Genomic DNA, 11,064 nt, shown 5'->3' on the forward strand with positions numbered 1-11,064 from the left:
ATACAAGCAACATTAACATGGTTTCAGAGTGTAGGTTCTGACTATGTCCTTCCCCATTAATCCTGGATAGCCTTAAATTTATTTTTCACCCCCCACCATGATCTCTCTTTAGTCACATGCAATATTGTTGTAAAACCTTTAGAGCTACCATCTTTGTGTGTTGCAAAATTATTTTTGGGGTTTTGTTAAGAGTAACATGAACAAATTTGCAAAATTGTTTCAAGGTTTTTGATTTGGTCATGGTTGAAATCTCCCATCTTTGTGTGTTGCAAAATTGTTTTCGGAGTTTTGAAAAAATAAAAGCCTCAGTATTTCTTTTAGAAATAATGAGGCAAGTATCCAGGCTTTTCATGAGATTTTTGGAGGGAACTATCAAGAAAAACACCGAGGCTTTGTTTTTAAAGGAAAAAAACCCACACCCTAAAAGCTTATTATTTTGAAACATCGGTCATTTTTCTCCTACGGCGGTGGGCGGTTTGTGTCGGGGTAGTCCTCCCGCTTCCTGGTAACTCTACTCATGGCACAATAAAGAGGGCCAGAGCAAGGTATCCAGAGGTGCGTCCCATAAACGTAGAATAATAATCAATTCTAATGAGCAAACGAAAGAACTGGAATGGGCTTTTTTATTTGAACTATTTGCGCCTGTGATGTGTTCCACAAATACGTAAGTGCTTCTTATACATAAGCCTTTTGCATAAAGTCTTTATATATATAATCGCATGCCTAGTGCATGACCTTATGTATAGCTTTTTATGCATAAGGAGATATATAAAAGCTTATGCATAGCTTTTGAATCATATCAACTTATGCATAAGGACTTAATCATATATAAGCTTATGCATAGATTTTGAATCATATGAGCTTATGCATAAGTACATAATCATAGAGATCTATGCGTAAACAGATATGTGTGTACTTCCTATACATAACTTTAGATTATGTATAACTTTGTATTACAAATAAAAGACCATATTAGGGAGTTTGGAAAAATCTCCATACTTTGGGAATTCCAAATGGTGGTACTTTTTGAATCTAATTATTAGAGTATCTTGAGCACACAACTCCAAATTTGTCGGAGATTGTATATTTAGAGTCTCTATATCAGGATCTTTGTAACGATATGTCACATGAGGGGGTTTTGATAAAAGGTTGATAAGCTTGATCATGCTCCCCATTTGTGAATCTTTGCAATGTAGGAATTGGGAAAATCTCCATGCTTTGGGAATTCCAAATAGTGGTACTTTTTGAATCTAATTATTAGAGTATCTTGAGCACACAACTCCAAATTTGTTAGAAAATAAATTTGTCAGAGATTGTATATTTAGAGCCTTTATATCAAGATCTTTCTAACGATATGTCACATAAGGGGGTTTTAATAAAAGGTTGATAAGGTTGATTGTGCTCCCCATTTGTGAATCTTTACAAAGTGGGAATTGGGATACATGCAAAAGCTCTCATATGTAAGAGCTTACTCTTATGCATAAGGACTCAATGAAAAAGAGCTATGCATAAGCCTCATATACATGAAGATTATTTCGTAGCAGCTTTTTATACATAAGATCTTGTGTGTGAGCTTATGCATGGAATAAAAGCTTATGTTTGAGCTTCTACACAAGAGCTTATGCATAATCTCTCTTATTTTAAGTGTTCATCCATAAAAGTCTTTATGCATAAAGGCATATGCATAAGTCATACACATAAGCTCATAAGTAAGAGCTGCATCATAAACTCACACATAATGCTCTGATTTATATGAAGCTCTCACTAAAAGCATACACTATAATAAGAACTCTTTTTAAAAAAAAATCTCAATAAGCAATGCAAGATATCTAACTCCCATGCAATCCTAATGGGCAAAATGGAGCAAAAATAGTGTCCCATTTTATCCCATTGTACAATTTGAAAAAATGAAGCAAAATTAGTTTTCAATGCTTACTATGAGGCTTGTAATTACCATGTTCACAAATAAGAAATATAACCAAGCAAAATGGAACTCTAATTACACCATATCAACACATGTTTGTATCACAATCCAATCCTCTCTTGGGAGCCTCATAATCTCATCACACCAAGTCAAATCCATATTGTAAACATATGAAGAATCTTATCAAGAAGCTCTCTCTCTCTCTCTCTCTCTCTCTCTCTCTATATATATATATATATATATATATATATATATATATATAGTATTCGTGAAGTGTACAACATGCCAGGAGTGTGTGTGTAGTCTCTATGATATGCCAGGAGAGCGTGTGTGCTATCTACAACATGCCAGGAGTGTGCGTGTAGTCTCTATGATATGCCAGGAGCATGTGTGCTATCTACAACATGCCAGGAGTGTGTGTGTGCACCGTTAGGTATATGTCATCAAAGCGTGTGCTTGTGTGTGTGTGTGTGTGTGTGTGTGTGTGAGAGAGAGAGAGAGAGAGAGAGAGAGTGAAGAGAGTGAAGAGAGTGGGTGATGAGAGGCAAGAGAGAGGGGGGGGAACTTGGGCAACACAGCTCGAATCAGCATCAATGGGAGCACGAGGAAATGACAACAGGTCGATAGAGTAGATGGAGATAGTTTCTCAACAGCTCGGGTGAGATTTGGCACAAAAATGACAACTCGTCTATGCAGAGTTGCGAGCAAGAAAATGTGAGAACGAAGAAAACTATTCGGGTTTTTAGGCCCCACCTATCTTGTGCGAGATATGTGGCGAGTACATGGCAATCGAAAATATTTTTTTATTTGGACCTCGCCCGATATATTCTTAATTCAAATAATTATCTCGCCTGAGATATTTTTGATTTACCTATCTGTCTCCTTTGGGCGAGTTTTATTTCCATTTTTGTATCTCAACCGAGATCTTTCTTTAAAAATTATGTATCTCGTAGGAGATAAATTATTTTCATTTTCTTATCTCGCCCAGATAATTTATTCTCATTTACTTATTGCGCCCCAGATATTATTATTTCTATTCCATTGGATAGATGACATGACTGGGTCCACATCTAGTCAGCATCTCCATGTAATTTTCCCGAGATACGTGGAGATGCTGACTAGATAGCTCGATATGATGGTGCCACGTATCTCGCCTGAGATATGGCATGGAAATTTTTATGGGAAACATGTCAATGGCATGATTTTTTGCTCAGCATACACGGCTGCCATATATCTCGGGCGAGATATGTAGGCATGGCAATGTTTGATTAGTTGTGTGTAACTTGCCTAAGATACGCCGAACACGGGTTCTAGCCATTTGAAAATGTCCCACTTTCATCCAAACTGCCCCAAAATATCCACCTTATCATGCTATCACCCTTCTTAGGGAGCAATGATGGACTGCCACATGCAGGGCCACTCAGCTCATTATTCGATTTTTTCATTGTTGGAAACTAGAATGCTATAACCATTTATGCCTCTTCTATGTAAAGAATGCTATAACCGTTTTTGCTTCTTCTATGCAAACAATTTTGTAATGTCAAATTTCACTGGAGCTCCTTCTTTAAGGTTAAAGATTCTCATTGCAACCCTTAAGGAGCTTTTGATAGGGGCAGGCCCTTAAGGAGCTTGAATTGGGGACCCTCTGGCATAATCAGTGGTGTACTTTACATTCCATGCATTTTGAGTGATGAGCAAGAGTTTTGGGCGAGCCTCACCTTTCTAAAATTACTTTTAAATTATTTGTTAAAGGATTTTACACACATATTCATCCCTATGCAATCAATCAATTATAGCAATGGGATTTATGCACTCAATCAATTATCACACGGGTGTAGCAACTTAATTTTTTTAAAAAAGTTTTTAATTTACTAGTGAAAAACTTCCATCTCACAAAATTCCAAGTGATTTGTGAATAATTTATGAAATTTAAAGGTAGCATTTCTAAAATCTCTTTTGAAAACCACCAATTTAATAATAACCAGTGCACTACACGCTATCTTAGGAGGAAAAGAAAATAATAATCGTGGGTCGAGGGTGCTGAATATGGAGGAAAAGAAAATAATAATCGTGGGTCGAGGGTGCTGTGCTGGCCAGGTCGGCAAAGGGGACACGTGGGACTCTGTGAAGTGGACTGCTTAAGGGGACGCCAAGTGTCTCTCCTTTGGTTCAAGCAGGAAGCACGACACGTAGCGCAGCTCCAGCGGGCTGAAGCATCGTGAGCTCATTTATAAAGCCCTCGGGTATCCGCGACCTCATTCAACAAAGGCACGCTCCTCCTCCTCCTCCTCCTCCTCCTCCTCCTCCTCCATAATCAGTCGGATCAATTCTAAGCTAGGTCTTCCTTTACTAATCACTAGCTCGGTTTTCGCTGTAGCTCCAGCTTCAGCTGCACAGGACCCTTCCCCAGCAGTTAGACCGCAATGGCCAGGTAAGAACTTGCTGTGTGAGGTTTTTAGTAGTGTGTGTGATGCCGTCAGGTCAGAACTTGCTGTGTGATAATGTTAGAATGTAAATTAGGAAGCATATTTGCTGTCCTCTGATCAATTTCTAACTTCAGTGCTTTATACACAACTCATGCAGCCTCCAGGAGTCGCGCGAGCACGTTCAGGACGCCGCCTACCAGCAAGGCCATAAGGTTCGGGAAAGCGCAGCGGATTCCAAGGTGGGCGAGGCGACTGAGCACGTGAACGGGGCCTTTGAAAAGAGCAAGGAGAAGCTGGCGGAAGAGCGCGGGGAGCAGGGCACAGGGTATATGCAATCCGCGGCCGACGCCGCGAAAGAGTCCGCCTACGGGACCGTCCAGCAGGCAAAGGAGAAGTCGTACGTCACTGCCGGGAAAGCCAAAGATAGAGCTCACGAGTCTGTCGAGCGCAGCAAGGAGAGCGCCCAGGGCTTCATGCAGTCGGCGGGCGACGCGGCCTCTGAGAAGGCCGGAGCTGCGAAGGAGACAGTGGTGGGCAAGTACGAGCATGCCAAAGAAACGGCACAGGGGGCCGCGCAGCAAGCTAGAGACGACGTGGTGGGCAAAGTCGAGGAGTATAAGGGAGCCTCGGAGGCCGGAGCTGCTGGAGATGCCGGCGAGGAGGAATCCAAGGCGACAATTCAAAGCGCGTTGGAACAGGGCCGCCGCAAAACCGACGAGACCGCCCAGGGAGCCAAAGAGAAAGCGGCTGAGAGGAAGGAGGCGAGCAAGGGCTACCTGCAAGCGGTGGGCGAGAAGGTGTCGCAGACGGCAACCTCCCTGAAGCAGACGCTGGTGGGTAAGGAGGAAGCTGTGCAGGGCAAGGCCCAAGACGCCACAGAGGAGACTCGGGAGACTCTGCGGCGGCTGAAGATGGACGAGCAGGAGAGCGGCGCCGCGGTGCGCGATGCAGGTAGTCAGGTGCAGGACGAAGCCCAGCGTGGTGCCGAGGAGGTGGAGAGCAAAGGGCTACTCCAGGCCGCTGGTGACAAGTTGTCCCAAACCGCTGCCTCCCTGCGTGACACCGTGCTTGGCAACAAGCCGCCTCAACAGTAGAAAATTCTCCCTGAAATGGTTTCCTTGTGTGTCTGAGTGCTCTTCAAAATATTATATATGGCACCAAAATGTTTTTTGCGTTTTTATTGACTATATTATGAGAGATTTTTAATATAAGTGTGTTTTTTCTAAGGATGTAATGGTGAATGGTTAAAAAAAGTCAATTTTATCGGCTTTATTTAAGGTAATAAAATGATGACTCTCATATAGTTTCTATTTGTTTTCTATTTGCAATCTTTCACTTGCATGCATTTACCTATATCCTTTCAATTCTCTATCAAAAGCCTCGAGGGAGGGAGAGAGAGGAGGAGGAGAGAATTCTCTATCAAAAGCCTTGAGGGAGGGAGAGAGAGGAGGAGGAGAGGAAGGGGTGGGGGAAACCATCTTTTAAGGTTGTATTAATTAAATACCAAGTTGGTGGAATTGTAATGTGGCATTTAATTAATACATATCAAATAATTTGTCTGAATACATATGGCATCAAAATGTTTTTTTGTATTTAAATATATTATGTAAGATTTTCAAGAATAAGAATGTTTTCCTAAGGTTTCATTTTTAGTATGTAATGGTTCATGCTTGAAAATGTCAATAAAATTATGACCCCATATTATCTCTATTTAGGGCAATAAAATGATCACCCTCAAATAAATATCAAATAATTTGTCTGAATACATATGGCACTAAAATGTTTTTTTTAATATTTATTATGTGAGATTTTCAAGAGTAAGAGTGTTTTCCTAAGGTTTCATTTTTAGCATGTAATGGTCAATGCTTGAAAAAGTCAATGAAATTATGACCCCATATTCTCTCTATTTAGGGCAATAAAATGATCACCCGCCATATTCTCTCTATTTAGGGCAATAAAATGATCACCCGCCAAATTCTCTCTGTCTCTGAAATGGTTTCCTTGTGTGTGTGAGTGCTTCTCTTCATAAATAAATGGCACCAAAATGTTTTTTTACATTTCCATTAAATATATTATGTGAGATTTTCAATGATTAATGCTTGAAAAAGTCAATGAAATGATGACCCCCATATCCTCTCTATTTAAGGTAATAAAATGATGACATCATATTGTTTCTATTTGCATGCATTCACCCGTATGCTTTCTATTTGCATGCATTCACCCATATCCTTTCTATTTAAGGTCCACAATTCTCTATAAAAAGCTTTAAAGCGTTCACTCAACGAGTAGAGGGTGGGAGAGAGAGAAGAAGGAGAGGGAGTGGGTGGGGGAAACTCATCTTCAAAGGTTGTATTAATTAAATACAACCTTTGAAGCTTTAAATACAAAGCTTTAAAGCGTTCACTCAACGAGTAGAGGGTGGGAGAGAGAGAAGAAGGAGAGGGAGTGGGTGGGGGAAACTCATCTTCAAAGGTTGTATTAATTAATTAAATACCGCATCTGTCACATTTAATTAATACATATCAAGTAATTTGTATGAACATTATATATACATACCAAATAATTTGTCTGAATATACATATCAAATGAGAGATGCATTTTAATTTAAATATTTTTGTAGGTATAATTGTAATTAAAGTTAATCAAGACTTTCCAACATTTAGCGATATTATAAAAAAATTCCTTGAAACCTGATGTTTGAAACCTGATGACGGTGAAATTAAGGGCATTTCTCAAGAGCTATAAGTTTTGGATGGAGAGAGAGAGAGAGAGAATATTGTTCTATCATATGGATCATGTGTGCTCTTCTGCATATGACTCATGAGTATTGTGTTTTAAATTTTAACTCTCTTTTGGGTGAGAGAGAGAGAGAAGCACACACATACAAGGATGTTTTAGCATGGTTTCAGCGATTAGGTTCTCACCATAGCCTTTCCCATTAATCTTGGATAGCCCTAATTCACCTCCCCCCCTAACATACCCACCATGATTGCTCTTCAGTCACATGCAAAAACCTTTAGAGCCACCATCTTTGTGTGTTGCAAAACTGTTTTCGGGTTTTGGTTAAGAGCAACATGAACAAATTTGCAAAACTATTTCAGGGTTTTCGATTTGGTCATGGTTGTATGTTGGTTCAGCGACATCTTTTTTTTTTCTTTGGGTTTGGTTGAAATATCCCATCTTCATTGTGTGTGCTCTGAACTGGTTGCCATCTCCATGTATTGTGTTCAGGCTGCCTCAAAAAGGTTGGAAAAACAAAAGCCTCAATATTTCCTTTGGAAATAATGAGCCAAATATCAAGGCTTTTCATGGAGGGAACTAAGGAAAATACCGAGGCTTTTCTAAAAAAGGAAAAAAATCCACACCCTAAAAGCTTATTATTTTGAAACATCGGTCATTTTTCTCCCGCACGTACTTATCCCACTTCCTGGTAGTGCAATTATACATTCATTATTTGGTAAGAGTTTTGCTCCTCTCCTCACCTTTTTTATTTGAATTCTTTGGGGCGAGATCTATGCTTAAACAGATATGCATGTACTTCCTATACATAATATTAGATTATGTATAGCTTTATATGAATATTAAGCTCTTTATGCATAAGATCGTATACATGCAAAAGCTCTCATATGTAAGAGCTTATGGATAAGCTCTTATGCATAAGGAATCAATCAAAAAGAGCTATACATAAACCTCCTATACATGAAGATTATTTATACAGCTTTTTATACATAGGATCTTGTGTGTGAGCTTATGCATGGAATAAGAGCTTATGTTTGAGCTTCTACACAAGAGCTTATGCATAGTCTCTCTTATTTTAAGTGTCCATCCATAAGAGTCTTTATGCATAAAGGCATACGCATAAGCCATACACATAAGCTCTTGAGTCTTAAGTAAGATCTGCATCATAAACTCACATATAATGCTCTTATTTATATGAAGCCCTCACTAAAAGCATACACTGTAAGAAGAACTCTTCTTTTATTTTTCTTAAGTAATGCACGATACCTAACTCCCATTCTATCCCAATGGGAAAAATGGAGTAAAAATAGTGTCCCATTTTATCCCATTGTACCATTTTAAAAAATAAGAGCAAAAATAGTTTTTGACACTTACTGTGAGGCTCTAAATTACCACCTTCACAAATAAGCAATATAACCAAGCAAAACGGAACTCTGATTAAACCATAGCCACACAATCCAAGCAAATCACACTTGTAATCACATGTCCTTTTGGTGGATTTTTTCATCTTTGTGTGTAGTTGTGCAACTTCTAACTACTATAGTTCTAAAAAATTTCTCAAAAATTTACAACTTTGAATTATGATAATAAAGATGATGGAGGGCCCATGGATGATGTGATTTTTGTTATATGCAATTTGTGGTCCTATATAGATGTGCGTCTCATTTATATTGAGGCTAGTAAGGAAGAAAATACCAAGCTTAATAAGGAGAGAAATATGAGGCTAATAAGGAGGAAAATACTGAGAGGCTCACTCACTTTTTAGTATTAGAAGTTTCTTCATATTACTTTCCCTCCAAATAACCCTTAGTATATTTGTTATAGTGAAAATCGGGGGTTAAAAGCATGGTCATTATCCTTCTCATATTTGAGACCTTTGAACAAGAAAGAGACATTAGGTCTTGGGAAGAGGATTTGAAAGCCTAAGAGAGAGAATGAAGTGAAATCATGGTGGGGGCATGAATGACAAGTGTTGAGGGGAAAAAGTTTAGGGCCAACCCATAGTGAAGGCTATAGTAAGAACTTGAACTCTCAAACCATGTGAAAATGGAGAAAACACAATGAAATAGAGAGATGTCAAAGGGTGACCATACCTATGTTGGGTGTGCATGAATGTGTTTATTTCTACAGATGTGGGTTGCTTGTATTGTGTAAGCATACTCAATGTGAATGAATAAATTTGATTTATGACATGCACACTTTGTAGCTATTGATCTTAGGCTTGGTTCACGTTACACTAGTGGAGCTAAATCTTGAAACATTTCAATCTAAGTGTTTAGATAGGGAGGAGGTCTTCTTATAATCAATAAGATGATCCTTCACTTGAGATCTGCATCTAGAGCTGATTAGGGTGTCTAGAAATGGTTAGAATCAACATCTTATCATGCTTAAAAGAAAGAAAGAGATTAACATTAATGACAATGATAATGACAAAAATGAAGTATGCACGAGGGGTTTAGCTTAAAAGCTCATATGTTTAATCCATTAGATAGAGTGTCTTTTTTATAAGCTTGAGTACATCTCCATTAGCCATTAAACATGGACCATAAGCTTGATTAAGCATCTCTTAAACTTTTTTAGATTTGAGCACCATCTCCCTTGAAGTGAGCACCCACTTGGCTTCTATTCCCTTCTTTTGGGTGCCTACTTTTGGCCTCCACATGGGTTGGCCATATTGTTTATCCTTTAGGCTCCCTTTTGCCCTTTGTACCATAGTCTATGACTTGTGCAACTCTTGCATTCGGAAATCTAGATTGCCCAACCAATGGTATGTGCATTGAATCTATGCTTAGTAGGCAAGGCCAGTAAATCACATTGATGCCTACGAGATTAAGGTAAATTTCAAAACTCTAAAGACTACCTTTATCTCTGCATTCTTGAGATAAGGTCCTAGGTGGAGTGCTGCAACTCTATAAGAGAGCTAAGGAAACCGTATGGGATCATATCTTATGCATGAAAACCTTAAGCTCACAATGTAAGGACTAGGAGAAACTCAATGATGTGTAAATAAAAAGTGATGTTTCCTCATGGGCTTCAAGAAAATCACTGCGCTTCATTGTTTTCCTTATTTTTACTTTCAACATTCTTGAGGGTACCCAATGTAGTGCTTAATGTGTTTTTTTTCTCATTTCAAGACATTTTCCTCTACCCCTTGTGTAGAGTGTTCTTTTGAGCTTCACTTGCACCTTTGCTTGTAAACATGTGAGCACATTTAGTGGAATCTTCTCTTACAACACCCTTGAGAACTCAATCCCTTGTAGGATCACCAAAAATCTCGATCAAACCCGATACTTCAGTGGTTTTGCACCACTCAGTCTCGACATGTTCAAGTCATGCTACCTAATTGTGTCTAATGCAATAAAGTGGTGGCACACACTCTATAGGATCCCTACGATGTAATCTCACTTAGCTTTCTTATGTCTAAGACTAGTGTCTAGATAAGGACTACATTGAGGAGATGAGAGATGGTGGTAGAATTGCTAGAAACACACATTAATATTCCACAAATCTTGAGCACAAAGAGAAAGATTCCATATGCATTAGTATTTTTAAAAGTCCCAAGAGGCTCAGTACAAGAAGTAACATAGTGAACTACTGACTCGCAGACTATATTCATACCCAACAGTATAAAGAGCCTCTAAAATCCATGAATACAAAAAGCCAACTAAGCATGTCTTACTCATTATACAAGTGCAAGATTATACATCCAGACTAAACTTCCACTCTTAGATGTCTATGCTTATTACCATGAATTTCATACTACCACTCAAACACTCTCTCTCCATCACTACTACTCCTATCATCATATATAGATGGACTCAACCAGGTACCCATTGGCCCTCAAGGTAGCTACAAGAAGAGAGAAAAGATTGTTATCCCCAACATGAGCTCTTGTTTTGGATGGGGACATTATGGCATGTTTGATAGCCATTAGTGCTAAACTAGCAAATCATGGCCGAGAATACTTAGAGCTAG

General features: G+C 38.9%; 1 protein-coding gene across 1 annotated transcript; it reads left to right on the top strand.

Moving 5' to 3' along the window:
• The first annotated feature begins 4,203 nt into the window (after nt 1-4,203).
• LOC147618619 (uncharacterized) lies at nt 4,204-5,528 on the top strand. Its single transcript, XM_086774349.1, has 2 exons — nt 4,204-4,355; nt 4,508-5,528. Exons 1-2 carry the CDS (start codon nt 4,348-4,350, stop codon nt 5,442-5,444), a joined length of 945 nt encoding a protein of 314 aa, XP_086630475.1. The 5' UTR covers nt 4,204-4,347; the 3' UTR covers nt 5,445-5,528.
• Nucleotides 5,529-11,064: the final 5,536 nt, after the last annotated feature.

Source organism: Cibotium barometz, chromosome 34, assembly GCF_041138505.1.
Source record: "Cibotium barometz isolate CiBa-2024 chromosome 34, ASM4113850v1, whole genome shotgun sequence".
Classification (NCBI taxonomy): Eukaryota; Viridiplantae; Streptophyta; class Polypodiopsida; order Cyatheales; family Cibotiaceae; genus Cibotium; species Cibotium barometz.